At 43.8% G+C, this 19448-nt stretch overlaps 1 protein-coding gene across 5 annotated transcripts in view; it reads right to left on the bottom strand.

The window, feature by feature from the left end:
- The window catches only part of TMEM178B (transmembrane protein 178B), a 412255-nt gene that overhangs the window by 111213 nt on the left and 281594 nt on the right, over positions 1–19448 (bottom strand). Inside the window, exon 5 of one of the 5 annotated variants that reach the window (XM_055591121.1) lies at positions 3753–3843. The exons of the other annotated variants lie outside the window; for them this stretch is intronic. Coding sequence (XP_055447096.1) covers positions 3753–3843 — 91 coding nt within the window. The remainder of the gene's footprint in view (positions 1–3752; positions 3844–19448) is intronic. 5 annotated transcript variants of the gene reach the window in all.

The following is a 19448-nucleotide window of genomic DNA, read 5'->3' as shown; positions in this document are numbered from 1 at the left end:
AAAGTAGGATGACGCGGATCATTTTGCCTTGCTTTGTATTCTCCAACATTCCTCTTTTTCCAGAATGACGATGGCCTCTGCCCCCACCTCTCAGCTGATACAGCCCATCCGGCCTTCACGTACCCCTGCTCGCTGGACCCCTGGTCTTCAGGTCTTCGAAATCCCCAAGGTCTACCTGCCCTAAAGGCCTTTTCATTGGTGGTTTCCTCATCCTGGAGGCCCGTGCCCTCTGCCCCTCACCCTTTTTCTCCCACAGCTTCCAACAGCTAAGCCCTTCAAATGTCCACTCAAGGACATTGCCTCACAGGAGACCCTTCCATCCACCTCCTACCATGTAGGTCAGGTGAGAGTCCAGGCTAGTGCTCAGCAGTAGCTGCACTTCCCTGGTGGCTCAGAGGGTAAAGCATCTGCCTGCAATGCAGGAGATCTGGGTTGGATCCCTGGGGTGGGAAGATCCCCTGGAGAAGGGAATGGCAACCCACTCTGGTACTCTTGCCTGGAAAATCCCCTGGATGGAGAAGCCTGGTGGGCTACAGTTCATGAGGTCACAAGAGTTGGACACGACTGAGCAACCTCACTTCACTTCACTTCAGTGCTCAGCACAGCCTCTCATCACACTCCATTTCTCCATCTATCTGTGTCTTTTTTTAAAAATGCTTTTTAAATTTTATTTTTAATTGGATAATAGTTACTTTACAATACTGTATTGGTTTCTGCCATACAACAACGTGAATCAGCCACAGGTAAACATATGTCCCTTCTCTCTTGAACCTCCCTCCCACTTCCTACCCCATCCCACCCCTCTAGGTTGTCACAAAGCACTGGGTTTGAGCTCCCTACATCATATAGCAAATTCCCACTGACTATCTGCTTTACATATGGTAATGTATATGTTTCAGTGCTATGCTCCCAATTCGTCCCATTCTCCTTCACCCACTGTGTCCTGACCACTAAGATCTTCTGGTTTTAAGAGATGGCTTTACCTGACACTAGACTCCTAGCACTCAATACAATGCCTGGCCCCTAACAGGAGCTCAAAAATGAATTGTTGGATGAATTAATGGAGAATCTTCTCATCCTTTTGTAAATAATTGGTTTATAAAAGAAGTTCAAATTTTCAAAGACATCACACGACAGAGTGTCTTCTCCCTTCTCTCTCCCATCCACAGGGCTGTGTTGGGGGTCCTGCTGTCCAGGGGCTGGAAGCCTTTGCTCGGCCCTCTTCCCCAGATGTGTGGCCTAGAATCACAGCAGCACAAACCAACTCACAAGCCAAAACCAACAGGGACATCAGGAAGCTGCTGTCCATGCAGGAGCAGCCTCACCTGCGAACTCCTGTGGATTCAATTCAGCATCAGTCACCATCTTTTGGGAGTAAGAGGATGGAACAGTTTTAAGGCTCATAAAACTGATTATAAACTGTCATGGGAGAGTGACAGAGTGTATTATGGGCAACTGGAGGGGTCTCTAGAAGGAAAATGAGCTTCCCAGATGGCTCAGTGGGTAAAGAGTCTGCCTGCAATGCAGGATCCTTGGGTCAGGAAGATCCCCTGGAGTAGGAAATAGCAACCCACTCCAGTATTCTTGCCTGGAGAATCTCTTGGACAGAGGAGCCTGGTGGGCTACAGTCCATAGGGTCGCAAAGAGTTGGACACAACTGCAGCAACTGAGCACACACGCGCGCTAGAAGGAAAATAAAGCCGAGGTTAGCCAAGGATCACATCCAAGCTGATAAAGACAAGGACTGGATGGGAGTAGGAGAGAGAATGCTTTGGAAAGGAAGCAGAAGCAAAGAAGGAAGAAAGGGAAGGATAAAAGAGAAATGTGGGAGAAATATGGAGATGGATGAGAGGGTTCAAGAAAAGCAGGGGAAACTGAATGAAATGGCGTTAAATAGAATAAATGAAAATCTATGGGAGTTGAGGAGGGTGCAGTCAAGAGAATGGGGCAGTGGGGTTTGAAACACCAAGAAATCTGGGCCCTCTTGTGAAACAAACCACCTCTGAGGTCACATGGGTGTGTAGTTTGTTAAATCCTCAGCAACAAATAGGTCTTAAACACAAGGAAACAGCTCCCTCTGGTATTTTGTGTGTGTGTGTGTGGTGGGGGGGCAGCGGGGGTGTAGTGGGAGAAGAAAGGGAAACAAAATAGTCATTTGCCATTTAGGAAGGAATGCGTGGGCATGCTTTCAGTATGGGCAGGAACTGCAGCGGGTGGTCAGAAGTCAAAATGAGAAGAGTGTCAAAGGATTCCAGTGTGCAGGTTATTAATAATAAATACTACAAGCTTTATTTTTATGATAGCTCCGGAGGAATGCACATGCTTGACAATCATCCTCTCTGACCTTATCACATCCCTTCCAGGCTGAAGACAAAATACCGAGCAGTTATCAAGTGCCTCTGCTTTACAGAAGCATCCCCACAGCATGCACATGACCTCCCAAACAGCCCTGGGAGACAGGTGAGGCGGACGTGTCTCTGTTTGATAAAAGAAGAGACACTACGAGGGTTAAATGAAATGCTGTGGGATAATTGCTGTGGGTCACTGCTGTGGGATAATTTGTGTCTGCTAAAAAGATATGAAATCCTAATGCCTGGTTCCCATGAAAGTATTAGTCACTCAGTCATGTCTGACTCTTGGTGACCCCATGGACTGTAGCCCACCAGGCTCCTCTGTCCACAGAATTCTCCAGGCCAGAATACTGGTGTGGGGAGCTATTCCCTTCTCCAGGAAGATCTCCTGGAGATGGTTCTTGTGAATGTGACCTTGTTTGGAAACAAGGTCTTTGCAGGTGTAATTAAGATGTAAGCTGAGGTTCTACTGGAGTAGAGTGGCCCTTTCATCCAATATGATTGATAGCCTTATAAAAGGAGGAGACACAGAGACAGACATACTCAGAAGGGAGAATGCCATCTGAATACACAGACACAAGAAGAAGATGGCCATGTGACAAGGGAAGCAGCGTGCAGCAGGGGGTGTAGCCGCTGCCAATGCCGGGGATGTAAGAGACAAGGGCTGGATCCCTGGATTGGGAAGATCCCCTGGAGGAGGGCATGCCCATCCACTCAGTATTCTTATCTGGAGAATCCCATGGACAGAGGAGCCCAGCGGGTACAGACCAAAGGGTTGCAAAGAGTCAGAAACGACTAAAGCGACTTTATCTATCCAGAACTTTATACACATTTCCTCTAACCCCAAACATCCTTACAAGTCTGGGGATGGTCATTTATCCCCATTTTATAAGTAGAACTCATGAGGTTAAGGAAATCTGCCTGACTAATACAGATGTGAAGCAGGCAGTATCTGAATAAATTCAAGAGCCTTAATCCAAAAAGCCCCAATACCCTTCCATTAGATCGGAGCTCCAATGGGGCCTCCAACTTAACTGCCTCTGTTTACAGATGAAGAAACTGTCCTTCCTCTTTGCCAAGGTCATATCCCGACTTCATCTTTAATTCACATCACGAGGGCCAAGTGGAACCCAGAATGTCTACAGCTGGGATTTGAAGCCAACAGTCTGGGGGGAAAGAGTGAGGGTTCTCAAAGCTGCACTGATGCAGGGTTTTACTGAGAAAATGCAGAAAGGCCATATCAGAGAAGGAAGCGGAGATGGGCATTCTGAGAGAGGGGCTCCAGTCTTCCCAGGTTGGTCCTTGGCACCATCCCTGGGTCACAGATGTGTTTTGTTTAGTCCACAATGTGAAAAAAGATTTTTTAATGAGTTATGACATGCAAATGTCAGGAGACATTACCTTCAAATCTTGATTCCCAGCTTTTATTGGAAAAAGCAGAAGATCTGGCAACACGTATCCTACATCCTCGCGTGGCATCACGGGGCTTAGGCTAAAAAGGGCAGAGTATGTTACCCTCAGCCTCCCAGGATCACCACACAGGCGCCAAATGCCAGCGGCCTGTTACATCTCTCTCACGGTACCGCGTTTCCTGCATCCCGCCCGCTTCCTCTCTTGGGTCACCTGCCTTGTCTGTAAAGTAGACTTTGTAGGATGTGATCCCAGGCCCAGTTATTTAATTTTTAAGATTTTATTTGAGCAAAAATTGATTCCAAGTGAGAAGCATCCAGTCTAGCAGATAGGAAGGAGCTCCGAGGAGCTGCACAAAATGAAAATCTTGAGTAGGCACAAGGGAAGAGGCGCAAGAAGCTATAGCAGGCAAAAAGCTGGCTGGCGATTGCTGAACGACTTTCTTTAGGAGATCCGGGCCCACTTTCTTAACGGGTGCTTACCGGAAAGGTATTTGCTTTTCAAGTGGGCACAGCCCAGAAGTACAGCAAAAATGAATGACTCCCTAACTGTACCAAGGGGGCTGTCTCTTAGAAATTATTTTAGGAAAGGAAAGGGGGTTTGCTCACCCTGCAAAGTAAGATTAGAAGGAATTAGTTAGAAGACAAGTTAAAGCAGTCACATTTGTTACACGCAGAAAGCATAAATCCATTAACTCCTTAAGACATAAAGCTATAACTAGACCCACAAATAGTTGGGATCCGTTCATGGGTGATGAAAACATAAATAGACATTCAGAGGGTGTGAAGGCAGTTCATAGAGCCTCTTTATCCTTTAAAGGCCACAGGGAAATTGACCACTGCTGAGACCGCTTTTCACCCCGGGCTTATCTTTATTCAGAGGAGCACAAAAGAGATCCAATTTCCACAGAAATCTCTTTTGCCCACCCCTGCACATAAAGGAGAGAGAGGAGAGAAAACTGACAGGTAAAGAAGCTCATCTTGGGGAAACATGCAGCCTTGAACCGAGGAAACAGCCCTGCTATCAGAGTCGGGTGCAAGTCCTGGACTCCCACTTATTGGCCTGACCTTGGCCCATCACTCCGCTGGTCTTCAGTTTCCCTCCCTTCAAAATTGAAACCCTCCTGGCACCTCCCAGGGGTCACTTGGAGGGTCATCCAAGGCCATGCATGGAGGCTCTTCATGGACTGGATTACTATATCTTGAGTAACTAGCCAGCCAAAAGATGTCAAAGCAGACACAGGGAGGAGAATCACGAGTGATGCATGTGGCTCTAAATAATCTGGCTCTCGATGTCAAGATTAAAGGAATTCCTAGCTGTTTACTAAGCCCGCAAAGGCAACCCCTGAGGGTGTCACACTAGCCCCATTCATGAGTCACCGTAGTCTGAGTCACCTTAAGGTCTGCTCACTCTTCTGGCATTAATGAGCTACTCTGTTTTAGGCCCTGGAGACTTTTGCCACGGTTTTGTCTCCCCTGAATGTTCTGCCCTGTCAGTTCTCCAGAGCTCGCGGGCATGGGGCCTCATGGTCTGCTCTGTCCCCAAAGCTGGGCTTTTGCCTTCCCAGCCCCTTGCTCTGTCTACTCAAAAAACGTCTCTTTGTCTGCTGCGGGTCTGACTTCACCAGGGTTTCTCCAGATGGCCAGCCAGCTAGCTGCCTGCTCTGGATGGCAAGAGCTGTCCGCTGAGCATTTGCTGGTGGCTCGGGGAGGGAAGGGTACAGCGTGGGTGATTTCCTGCCCACCTCCTGTAACTTTCAAACTGCTCAAAGCAGCTCTGCCCAGCGGAGGTGGGGAATGCACAGATGCCGTCCCAATTGCTCACTGAGGTCCAGAAGGCAGACCCTCAGCCAGTCCAGAAGCCAGAAAGTCAACAAAGCTACAAGACTGACCTCAAAGTACCAAACATCCAACAGAGCACTCCCCAATCCTGAGAGCCAACTGCCCATGTGCAGGGTCCTCGTGGGTTCTTAGATGGACATTTTGATCATAAAATAACCTAGACCTCCCCATTCTGTGGAGCTCTTTTAGTGGACAAGTTAATAGTCTGGCAAATTAACAGGTCTTTTAAAATACGGTACATGTGTTAAGCTTTCACATTTAGGAAACAATCAAAGAGGGAACCAGCAGTTTCACAGATGCCAAGAGGACAGTATCTTATCCTGGAGCCCAAGAGACAATCAGCTGCAAGCAACTTGTCTGTACATTTCAAAGCCAGAAAGGTCCATTTTAGCATGCCTACTGTGTCCTATGAGATTTTTGTCCCAGAAAATGGCCCTAGTGGGAATGCCCCCCTCCATGGCAAAATAAAGGTCCCACCGCTGCCACCCAGGCCAAGATTGAATGTTATGTCTTCATTTGTAGGGCCTATTGAAAAGCACTATTGTGATCGCCAGATAGCAGGTTCCCTCCTGCGACTTGGCACACTAATTAGCTATGGCATTTGTCAGACTAGCTGCCTTGCAGCAAAAGGGTCTAGAAAGCTGAATTAATTTAGCCATTGCCATGCACTAAAGATGCTTCGTCTTGTAAGAATAATCAACCTCCTCACCTCCCTTTTTCCAAGAAGGATGAGTGTGAAAGTGTCACAAAGACAAGTTTCCATTCGTGGTCTGCACTACAGTTATAGTTGGTTTGCAAATTCAAAGGCCTACAGGTGTTGGTAGGCTGCTAATTTTAATGATGAAGTAGGCTGGGTGTGAGAAACACGCAGCCTACTCCCTCTATTCTTTTGTTTCCCCACTCTTGAGAGAGACAGTCTCTCTTATGAAAAAGAAGAGCATGGGGAGGGTGATGATAAAGTAACCCCCAGCCTCGGTGTCATGTAGACAATAAAGAGAAGGTGACAGCCTCGAACTGGGAAACACGCGATGGGACAAAGGTGACCCTGCCCCCACCCGAATGGCATGCAGAAATGGAGGCCTCGTGTTGCCAAGGTGTCTACATGTTTCCAGATGAGAAACATGAGTTTTTATGCAAAGTCTCTTGATTATTAAATGTTAACAACTATTTTTTTTTAAACACCTGAAGTGGGTAGGTCAAATAACATGCATCTAATCGAATCACCTCTGAGACAGTCTTGCAAGATCAGTTCCAACTATTCTTGTTTACCTCTCCCCCAAACGTAGCATGGACATAGAGAAATGGAAGATTCTTTCATTTCAAACACAGAACTGGTTTTCCAGTACAGTTAGCCCTTGCTATCCAAGGGTCCTGCATCTGCGGATCCAACCAACTACAGACTGGGTTGGTGGAACCCATGGATGCAGAATCCACAGGTTCAGTGGGCAGACTAAGGGACATGAATGCCCATCAGTTTGTGATATCTGCAGGAGGTCCTGGAACCAACCTCAGCAGATACCAAGGGAGGGCTCTACCTTCTCCGAGTCACTTGGCACTGTGACAGGTTGTTCTTCTGCTCCCTCCTTCCTTACCTTAAAACCTAGAGAGATGGTGGAGACAAATGACCTCGTGGTGCCAAACACTGCCACAACCCAGGGAGAGCAGTGAGGAGCAAAGGGGATGCCAGGTCATGTGACCAGCCAGTGGCAGGGCAGTGCCATGGATCTAGGTAGTGTCAAGACCCCTATTCCATATTCTCTCCCTTCAAAGGGACTCTTATTTTGGCACACTACCTGGGACCGTGTCCACAGCAGGCATCACGTCCCTCCTGGTTTAATGACTCTCTAACCTTCTCTTCTCTCCTCTCTGCCTAGAGAAGCTTCACTCATTGTTCCCCTTCTTTGAGGCTTTTTTTGGGGGGGCCAAATTGCCCACAGTGATCAATGTTCTCCTTGCTGTCTTTCCCTTGGAACTCAAAGCATTACCAAATTGTCCTTTTTTTTTTTTTCCTTCCACTGAGGAGGATTAGATGATGTTTTGCTTCTAAATGTCCTCTAAAATGTTTGATTCTTACTTATAACTACATCTAAAACCCAGAACCTAACCTACATCCTGGATGGAAAAAGCAGTCAAAACACTGTGTTTCAGCTCAAATTAGTTAAGAATGCATTTGGCTGCAAGCAACAGAATATCTGAATGATGAGAAGTTGAAGTCGTTCGATTATTCTACACAACACTAGTTCTGGAAGTGAGCCGCTACAGTTTAGTGCAAGGGCTCAAAAATGTTAGGATGCTGGGTCAGCATTCTGTGTTTTTCTTGACCGTTCCATCATGCTTGTAAGACAGTTACAGCCACTGCAGACATTATGCCTGCGTGCTTGCGTGCCAAGCAAAAAGGAAGGGGCAGAGTAAAAACGGCTTGCCTCTCACAAGGATCTCATGTTTTATTTGGACTCAAAATCCTTGCCAGAAGCCCCCAGAAGACTTCCCCTTTCCTCTTATTAGCCATAACGGTCCCATAGACACCCCTAGATGCAGGAGAAGCTGTCAAGGCAGTGTCTGTCAGAGCAGAATGAGACTGTCATGACTGGCTGTATATCAGTCAAGATCCATCCTCCAAGTCTGTCAGAGGAACTACCTTCCCCTCCTTATCCTTACGTGAACAGAGTCTGGGTTCTGTGAGCAGGTAAGAGATGGTCGCATGGCTCTTCTATGAGAAAAGGATGTCACAACCTAAATTTACAAGATAAATAGGTTAATTATATGAGGTGGCATGGACCTGAGAATTCTGAGGGAATTCAAGAATAAAATTGGCCACAGTATGTAACCCACTCATATAAATGGCCACCAGTTCTAAAGGCTGCTTTCCTAAAAACGTACCCCCTCTTCATAAGAACTCCACCCTGGCTCTGAAGAAACGGCTGATGGAGTCTATAAGAAGAAGACATGAGCCACTGGGAGCTAAATTGTTTTTGTAGCCCTCCTAAGAATAGGTTATCACCACAATTGTTTATAGTCATTATGGATAGAATAAGCTAACAATCGACTTAATGATAATGGGTCAATTAGGAGAGACTGGAGTGCAGGTTGAAACAGAGAATCTGAGAGGCTGGATAAGAGCACGGCAGTTACAATAAGAAAATGATAAACAGAAGCTCAATACAAAATTCTGCCAATACCAGCAAGTGTGTTAATTATGCCAGAGTCAGCTACAAGGACACTAAGCTGGTGGGCTGTACCCTGAGGCAGAACTGGTATGTGCATCTCACTAAGACCAGATGTGCCCTGGAAAGGCAGAAAGAAAACAGAGCATCAGTAAAAACCGAGTGAGAAAGCTTTTTAAAAAGATACCAGTGCAAGATTCGGAGAAGGCAATGGCACCCCACTCCAGTACTCTTGCCTGGAGAATCCCATGGATGGAGGAGCCTGGTAGGCTGCAGTTCATGGGGTCACGAATAGTCCGACACAACCGAGCGACTTCACTTTCACTTTTCACTTTCATGCATTGGAGAAGGAAATGGCAACCCACTCCAGTGTTCTTGCCTGGAGAATCCCAGGGACGGGGGAGCCTGGTGGGCTGTGGGGTCGCACAGAGTTGGACACGGCTTAGCAGCAGCAGCGGTGCAAGATTCCTAGATTTTACATGAAAGAGTCTTCCAATTAAAATTTCTTGGGACCAATCCATTTAATGCCAAATGTAGCACCTATTTTATGAAAAACAGCTGGTCAGTCTGAGTCAGTTAAGGTAACTATTAAATATGAACTGTGTATGCAGGAGGACATAAAGAGGTGAGTATGTGTGTGTGAGAGAGAGAGAAAGACTGAACCTCTGGGAAAGACTTAGTAACTAACAGAGCTCTTGAAAATCACAATTCCACATTCATAGATGATTCAACTCCATCTCCCAGATATCTGATATTTATTAAAATATTCATTTTTAATAGTTGACTAGAAAAACTCATTTAGTTTTGTAGATCTTGGATGTTGAGCTTTTGATTTTGATTTTTTGTTTCAGCCCCTCTTGAAGATGGCAAACAATGGGCTGAGGCAAAAGATTAAAACTTAGAGCTTAATGTTTAGAATTTGCAGAACTTAATGAGTTTGGAAGAAATTCAAGTGAACTCTCAGGTGATGTTTTATAAGTTTGTAGCATTTATACTTCTACAAGTATCAGAGCTTCAAATTGCACAAAGACTTCAGGAGGATATCTTGTATCTTTATAGACCTGGCTGCCTCTTTTTAAAATAGTCCTTTGCCTGGGTGGGCTGTTTATCTGCTAGAGCACCGAAGTTTCTTTTTTCTAGATTTGGTAAAGGAATTATGTATGGATGTGAGAGTTGGACTGTGAAGAAGGCTGAGCACCGAAGAACTGATGCTTTTGAACTGTGGTGTTGGAGAAGACTCTTGAGAGTCCCTTGGACTGCAAGGAGATCCAACCAGTCCATTCTGAAGGAGATCAGCCCTGGGATTTCTTTGGAAGGAATGATGCTAAAGCTGAAACTCCAGTACTCTGGCCATCTCATACAAAGAGTTGACTCAGTGGAAAAGACTCTGATGCTGGGAGGGATTGGGGGCAGGAGAAGGGGATGACAGAGGATGAGATGGCTGGATGGCATCACTGACTTGGTGGTCGTGAGTCTGTGTGAACTCCAGGAGTTGGTGATGGACAGGGAGGCCTGGTGTGCTGAGATTCATGGGTTCGGGAAGAGTCAGACATGACTGAGCGACTGAACTGAACTGAACTGAAAGGAATTATGAACAATAGCATTAATTCTCCTGTAATAAATTGAAAGGAATTGGACCCTAATAGTACTCTTGCCTGGAAACTCCCATGGATGGAGGAGCCTGGTAGGTTGCAGTCCATGGGGTCGCTAAGAGTCAGACATGACTGAGAGACTTCACTTTCACTTTTCACTTTCATGCATTGGAGAAGGAAATGGCAACCCACTCCAGTGTTCCTGCCTGGAGAATCCCAGGGATGGGGGAGCCTGGTGGGCTGCCGTCTCTGGGGCTGCACAGAGTCGAACACAACTGAAGCGACTTAGCAGCAGCAGCAGTAGCAGCAGAAAAATCTAAGCATTCTTATTAATAAGAAAGCAACATGTTCAAAAAAGAGAAAACATTCCTACCTACTTGTAGAATTTTTGAGAAAAGAAGAAAGAATCCAAAGCGGAGCAGAATTTCTTGATCATCAATAAAAGTTTCTCCACTCAATGCCTTTCCAGTTTATTGAATGAATTGTGATGGAATTGAGGAGACAGGGATGGATGGGTTACATAGATAAAGAGTTGTTTAGGAAACAAAGTATTTGAAAAAATATCTGTGAGTAGAGAAGCAAAATATGAAGAGCCTGGTTTCTCAAAGATAAGCACCAGGCCAGTGCTCTTTAGCATCTTTAAAGACAATGTTTAGGAGAAAGGACCTAAGTGTGTCTCAAAGATGACACCAAACTGGTATGGGGAGAAAAGATTTAAGCTTACTGGAAAAAGATGCAGGAAACTCTTACAAACCTGTGCATAATATAAAAATATCTATGATAATTATTAGTGGTATTTGTAATGGAATAAAATCCTGAATTTCAATTAGATGTTAGTGGAAATAAAGATGCAATTTTCCCCATACAGTTCATAAACCCCTTGGATTTCTCCCAAAAGCTCCCTGGGCTTTGGAAACCCAAAGCTAAGGATGTTGTCATAACAGCAAGGGCTGAGAAATGATATGACCAATGCTTACCATGAGATGAATAGTGGAGATAAACTAACTTACAACACATGTCTATATACATGAAGATGGGTGGGATGGAAGCAGAAGAAACATGAGTACAGTGAGTTTAGGACCAAAAAAGGCAAGTTTACAACAAGTCTTATAAAGATGTGTAGCTCATTATTTCAGTAGATTGTACTGACTGGAAATACGAAAGGATTCAAAAAGAGTTTGAACAAACTTGTCAATTTTAGCCATAAGCAGCTCCTAAGAGAGGAGAGCTGGAGGCACTTAACCTTTAAGGCTGACATTAGGGAAGACAATAGAACTTTCATTTGAAGACATCATTGGATGCAGAAGATAAAGTTGGAGACAGCTGGGTATGAGCCAATATTATACTATTTCTCCCCTTCTTTAAGAATCTGCCCTTGTTTTAATGAATCGGATTTTTTGCTTTCCTCCATACACAATTAAAACAAATTACAATACAACCTACAATGATTGCATATCTCTATTTCATTATAGATCCCAGTGTCAGAGACAGAGCCCTAAAAAATCATGCTGTAGTTGTTGATTTAAGGTGTATTTTATGAATTGCAAAATATCATATTTGCAGGGAAGAAGGTAGAGGGTGATTTTAGGACCCAGAGACAAAGTTGAAAGGAGCAAAGGGGTATGGTCATAGTGCCATGGGTAGCAAAATTCAAAGTAGTTAAGTTCTTAGGCAGAATCTCTGGAAGATAAGATCAATGTCCAGCAGTTACTTTACACAGAGGCAAGTCAGCACCTTGGACAGCTCAGTCCAGTGTGCTCCTCCCCCACAGCCTCGATTCTATGGCAACTGCAAACCCAAGTAGAAAGTCTATCTGATGGAGAGTGCCAACTCATTGAAAAATACTCACACTGGGAAAGATTGAAGGCAGAAGAAGAAGTTGGCAGAGGACGAGATGGTTTGATACTATTACCGACTCAGTGAACACGAATTTGACCAAACTCTGGGACATAATGGAGCACAAAGGAGCCTCGGGAGCTGCAGTCCATGGGGTCACAGAGTCTGACATGATTTAACAATTGAACAACAATTCAACATATATCTTTAACTGTATTTCCTTTATGTTCAACTTAACTAGTTTATGGTAAAATTCTTGTCCAAAGATGTGATTTAACTCTGCTTTGTAGGCTGTATGTTAGCATCCAGAAGCTTTTGTATGATTATACACTGGGATTGCTGAAAGCTGATACAGTTTGTGAAATAAATGTATCATTTCAACACTGAAAAAAAAAAAAAAAAAGAAAGTCTATCTAAGTTTGCTTGGCTCCACTTTGCCCTTCCTATCCAGTACATACTCACTCTGCCCCACTCAAGAATAAAAAGATCTTAAAATATTTACCATAGTTTCTTTCCCTCTTTAAGAGAATCAGTGGTCTTCATCTGTTCTGGATCTCTCTCAATTCATGTCAGATGCATAACGGAGGAAGAGAGTGTCAGGGGTCCCTGTGGGCCCCAATTCTTAAGGCTCACAGTCTGTTTGGAGGTAGTTATGTTTTTGTCCTCAGACTGTCCATCTCTTTGACTCCCTTTATTTCCTGAGTTAGTCACTGAGTCTGAATAGCAGCCAAATCCCTGACAATAATTAGCAAGAACATTTGATTCTCTCCAATAAAACTGGAGATAGCCCTGAGAAATGATCAGTCTTCACCCTGGTGCTCTCTCTGCCTTCCCAAGGGACAATCCTTCAACCCTCCCACCCTTTCATCACAGCAGCAGAGTTTTGTTGAGGAGGCTGTTTACTTGGTCTGGCTGCTTTTTAATGAATTTATTTTCATTAACATGAATAACTTTGTTTTTCTCTAAGCAAAACAACAAGTTAAACAGTAAAAAAAAATCTTAAATAGAGAGCAGCTAGAATCTCTTAAACCATTAAGGATATTAATGATCAGTTCACAGGAAGATTGAAGAAGGAAGAAGACCTGGAATCCCAAAGTGGTGAAAGAGGGAGAAACTCAGAGAAATGTTTCAGAAGGAGGTGAGGCAAATGGCAATGGCTCAGAAATAAATAAAGGATGTAGAAATGTAATGGAAGGGGGTGCCCAAGTGGGAACCACAGAAACCATTTAAGTGAAACTAGGTGGAGAGAGTGGGACATACAGATGACTTGCCACAGTAAGCCCCTTAAGGCTTAAAAAGATTTGGTTTTGGAGGTCAATAATGGAGAGAATTGGGTGAATAGGTAAGTAGGGGATACAAAAAATATTTTCTAAAAACCCATAAATGAAAATAATTTAACTCTTAAGCATTTATGTATGCACTTATGGATTCCCTCTCCCCCTACTTACACACACACTCTCTCTCTCTCTCTCTTTCTCTTTCTCCGCCCCCCCCCCCCACCCCACTAAACATCTCATTTTCTTGGACTATACAGGGATTAGAAGCTTGCTTCATTATTTTACCAGAACTGAATGGCATAGCAAACTTGAGGTTCTAGGGTCATGGCAGGAAGTGGAAGAGGACTGACTATGTATAACATAAATATCATGGCACCAAAACATTTCCACTGACTTTAGCCTATTTCTGTGATACCATGAATTCTTTAATGCTCTTTGAGGATAGCTTATTATAGCTTTGGGCTTCTCATAGCTTATTATAAACAAGAAAACAAAAACTACAGAGTTTAGAATATAGTATTAAATCCAAAGTATAACATATATTAATACTCAAAGCATATATACTGCTATTACCTACTAGAGATTTACAAGTCATGGATCATAAACTGTGGAGCAAAGCAGTAGGGAAAGACTCCTCAAAACCCGCTTAAGGATTAGGGCTAGTTCTCAGTTTTGCTAATAACTCTATGCTCACATTTCATTCTCTCACTTGACTGTCTTAACACCATGAGGTAAATGGTAGGTTTATTCTTATTTAACTAATGAGGAAATGGAGACTTCTAAGAAGGAATCAGTCTTCCTCAAGGTCAACTGGCTGTGAAGTAATATAGCAACAACTTCTGGCATCAAGGCCAGGGAGCAGTATACAATACCTTGCTGCCTGTCCATCGATGAAATTTAAATGAACTTAATATTTTCACTCCTTTCTGTCTTGACTTCATTTGTTTAATTAATATTTATTAACTGCTAATTGCTGGATTTTAAAAAGTTGAAAAGAATGGGGTGCTGCCCTAAATGTTTCGGATAGTAAACAAAATAGTAATGAGGAGAGACAAAGCCACACAGTATGATTCCAACAGGGAGGAGCAGTGGGGCATACAGTTGAAGGAGGAATAGAAGCCTGAAGTCAGAGACAGCAGCAATAGCATCTGCTTTGAATTTCTTATACAGCGTCTAAAAAATGTAGGTATCTTTCTAAGAATAACCTGCCCTCAAAGGAAGTCAAAATCTTTAGGCAGTCAAGCAGGAGAGAGGTTGTTCTTGTCATAGGGAACAGCATATGTCAGGCAAAAGATTTGAGAAAGACTAGTATATTCACAAAAGTAACAATGGTTTGGCTTTGCTCAAGAATAAAATGTGAGATGGTGGAGAGATGGAATGCCAGCTCAGAAAGGGTCTTGCATGGCACAGAAGACTCTTCGGCTACAAGCCTTTAGGCTGGGGGCGATCCACAGAAGACTACTTACAGGGGAGTGACATGACCAAATGTTCATGTTAGAAGACATTCTGGCAGTAGTGTAGCCCTAGCCAAGCCTGGCAGAGAAGGAGGAATTGAGGCAGGGAGACTAGCGAGAAGGTTGTGCTGTAGTCATGGCAACAGATGAAGAGAACTGAATCGAGGTGGTGGTAGAAGAGATGCCTCCAGGAGGCAAGTCAAAGTGAGATCCCCAGGACTTTGTGCTTAAATCCATAGGGAGAGTGAGCTACGGGAAACAACACTAAGCAATCTGGAAACAACTGTGCATGCCTCAAGAACAAGGTTGTATCGTATCCATCCTTGGTTTTCTTTTCTCATATCCATCCTGGCGCATTTCCATGAGTTCTGTTGTTCTCAAGTTTCTTATTTGCCTCTGTAGTGGCACCTCAAAGGTGGGACATATCAGCTGAGTGCCTAGTTCAGGGATCTAAAGGTAGGAGGTATTCCAAAAGGTCATGAAATCAGGAACATTTTCAGATTGAAAAAAAAAAAATGACATCTAGGAGTGAAGTTTGTTTCCACATCCGTCTTGCAATCCAGACTGGATCTTTGTGGCTTATTTTGTGCAAGAGAATCCAGCAGAAGTGACTTTGCACTTGTACACTGCTGCTTTCTCTCAGAACCCTGCATGGCCACCACTTGAACAAGCATAGGCTGGCCTGTTGGAGGGTGGGAAATCAACAGGAATACAGACCAGCTATTCCATTTGAGGCCATGCTGGACCAGCCATTCAAGTTGAGTCATCAGTCAACCTCAGCCAACTGCAGATACCTGAGTGAGCTCCTGGAGACCAGAAGAAGTGCCCAGCTGAGCCCAGCCCACATTGCCAACTCAAAAACTTGTGAGTTAAATAAATAACTGTTGCTTTAAGCCACTTGAGTTTGGGAATTACTTATAGCAAAAGGTATGGATAGACTGTTTTTGTAAAAGGAAAGAGACAGTTTTCCTTGGCTCCCTACTTTGAAGGAAACTGGTGCTCCAACTGCTCTGGAGACCACTTCCAGAGATGCAGAGTCATGGCTGACCCACCACTAACAGCAACCCCAGTGTATACCACATCATCCATTGTCCACATGGTTATAAGGTTTGCTCAGAAGGATTCCAGAGGGTACACAGGTCATATGTTGTAGGAGTACCCAGGTAGGGTTTCACCACTGTTGGGGGTAGGGGAAGTTCTTTGAGGGATGGACAAGACCTTTATAGTTTTCAAGTGAGCAGCGGGTATTTGTTAGCAAGCATTGCTATTTTGAATCTTAGGCCCGAAGCATTATAAAACCTTCAAGGATGTATAAGGGTGTATGCATGTGCATGTGTGTGTCAGAAAAATAAAACAAAACCCCATGTAAATGATGTATATGGATATTTTATGCACTCTTCTGTTTGTCTGAAATATTTCATAATTTAAAAAATTTTAACCTAGTAAGAAATATCTTACATTTTCTTACTATAATATTATTTTTAATCATTCCTTATACTGTTTCCAGGGGATCTTATGTTAATATTGCTTTTTCTACTCACTACTTTATTAGGAGATACAGGGTCAGCAACTCCATACTTAATGTATCCCTCTTCTATAGGATTTACTGATTTATTCATTCATTCAACAAATCTTATTAAGTGTCTTCTAAATTAAGCTGGGCAAAGACTGATGCTGAAGCTGAAGCTCCAATACTTTGGCCACTTGATGTCAAGAGCTGACTCACTGGAAAAGACCCTGATGCTGGGAAAGATTGAAGGCAGGGGCAGAAGGGGACAACACGGGATGAGATGGTTGATGGCGTCACCAACTCAATGGACACGAGTTTGAGCAAACTCCAGGAGATGGTGAAGGACAGGGAAGCCTGGCGTGCCTCAGTTCACGGTGTTGCAAAGAATCAGACATGACTTAGTGACTGAACAACAACAACAATAAGGATACAGCAATGAACAAAACAACATGTCTCCTTTCAGAGCCTGCATTCTAGTGGGAGAGACTAAAACACAAATAATAACAATGCCAGGAGTGATATGCACCATAAAGTAAAATAATGCACAGTCAGGGAATAGAAAGGCATTTTAGGTGAGATGACCAAAAAAGGCCTCACTGATGAAGGATCCCAGCAGAGCCTGAATGAAGTTACTCAGAGGCAAAGTGTAGTTGCGTAATCACTGGTCTTCCGGTCTTAGTTGTTTTTTCACTGTGACATCTTGAAGGTAGGAACCATGTCTTACTCATCTCTGTATCTTCATGCCCAGAACAGTGCCAGGTATCAAATTAGTCTTACTGCATGGATGGACAAATGGATGGGTGGATGGTAGATTAATTCTTACGCATGGATCTGAGAATAGTGGCTACTGACTCAGGCCATGATCAAGGCTTCACACCACATTGTGCCCCACCCCGACACCCAGCACTCCTGACTCTCACCCTGCTGTATTTTTTCTTTGTTTCATAGCAATGTACACCTTCTGACAGCAGATAATTGACTTACTTGTTTTGTTTATTGCCTGTCTCTCATCACTGGAATTTAAGCCCCACAAGGGCGGGACCTTTGCCTGTTTTGCTCATTATCATTGCCTCATGCAATGCCGAGAACACAGTTCCGAACATGTATGTTCAATGTCTGAATGTGACCTTGCCCATCTGAGTTTTTCTGGAGCCTGATCTAATGTGTGTCTTGGTCCTTTCCCTGTTCAGCTTCTCCTGTGAGAGGTCTGCTTTTAGGAAAATCCATCCCTGGTGGCTCAGACAGCAAAGAATCCACCAGCAATGCAGGAGACCCAGGTTCAATCCCTAGATCTGGAAGATCCTCTGGAGAAGGGAATGGCAACCCACTCTGGCTTTCTTGCCTGGAGAATTCCATTGACAGAGGAGACTGGCGGGCTACAGTCCACAGGATCGCAAAGAGTTGGACCCGACTGAGCGACGAACATTATCAGTTACTTGTTCTAGCCAGAGATAGGTGGGTTCACCAAAGAGAAGGTGAGACAAGCCCTATGAATACTCTTAAAAATATGTGGTTTTGGCAATCTAAAAATTTGAGCAAGATAGATAAAGAGAAAATATAAGTCAGAAATACTTAAAAAAAATACAAAACACTTCCAGTTTATAAATAAAAGCTAAATTGTTTATTATCTATGAACCAATAACAACATTAGCTATGAAATAAAGTGAAGAATTTGGTGGGAAAACTTACAAAATATATTCAAATAACTATCTGCAGACCTTTCTTCTTTGCCTGTGGGTCAGTCACGTGGGGACGAGGCGTGGTCCATTCATCAGTGGTACCCTGTCCCTGTCCCCTGTCAGGAACTCCATGGGTCACTCTTTTAACAGGATTCTGACAAGTCTCTAGGTGTCAGTTCTGCTCATGCATGCTCTGATGGCTTTGTAACCCAGTTAATGTTTCATTCTCTTAACTAGGCTAAAGCTATTCTTTTCCAGACAAAAATCAGTCTTCCATCCAGAGTAAGACACATTATCTGAAATTGCTCCTTTTCTTCCCATGTCCATTTCAAACTCTCATTTTCTGATTTCGTCGTAACCTAGTTAAGGTTTCATTAGCTTAACTAGGCTGGAGATATTCTTGTCAGTTAGAATTTGCTTTCACTCTGAAATTATCCACACTTTCTCTGAAATGGCTGCATTTTTCTCACAGTCTAAATTAGATTAACTAATTTCAGGCTGCTCCCTACCAAAATGACAGTTTGCCAGGATGGCCCAGAGACCCTTTCTGAAGTTCCAGAAATCTGACTCCCTAGTCATAAAGCCATTCGTTTACAGCCTCCTCACTGTCCTGCCTGTCCCCAGAAAAGACAACACCCATTTGACAGATGTGACAAATGTAATGTACACCCTCCCTTCAGATGTGCTTTTAGAAGACCTTTACACAATTTGGGTTTATTTCAGAAGATGTTTTGATTCACTGGTTCTGTCATCTTATTCTTATGTGAAACAAAACAACTTCAAAATCTAGAGGGCTTCCCTGGTAGCTCACCCAGGGATCGAACCCAGGTCTCCCGCATTGCAGGTGGATTTTTTACCAGCTGAGCCACCAGGGAAGCCCTCTCCGGTGGCTCAGTGGTTAAGAAGCCTCCTAAGGAAGGATACACGGGTTCGATTCCTGATCCAGGAAGGGTCCCACATGCTTCAGAGCAACTAAGCCTGGGTGCTACAACTGCTGAGCCTGTGCTCTAGAGCCCAGAGCTGCAACAACTAAAGGCCACCAAAGCCAGGCTTCTATCCCAGAGCCCGTGCTCCACAACGAGAGAAGCCCTCACAGCAACGGAGACCCAGCACAGCCCAAGATAAACAAACAAAGGTTTTAGACACTTAGAAACAAATTTCAAAAATAAAGAAATAAAACAACTCACTAGAGCAAAAGCCAAGACTTTAGCGAACACTAGGAACAAAACAAAACACAATGAAAAGACCTGGTTAGTATAATAAAAATTTCAGAGGATGCACCAGAATATGCGGCTTATTGCTAAATGTGTCCAGGTCTCTTAAAAAATCCTTTT

This window comes from Bubalus kerabau, chromosome 8, assembly GCF_029407905.1.
Source record: "Bubalus kerabau isolate K-KA32 ecotype Philippines breed swamp buffalo chromosome 8, PCC_UOA_SB_1v2, whole genome shotgun sequence".
In the NCBI taxonomy this organism is placed as follows: domain Eukaryota; kingdom Metazoa; phylum Chordata; class Mammalia; order Artiodactyla; family Bovidae; genus Bubalus; species Bubalus kerabau.
Note: the sequence above shows the minus strand (reverse complement) of the source record. Positions and strands in the feature narration are given on the sequence as shown.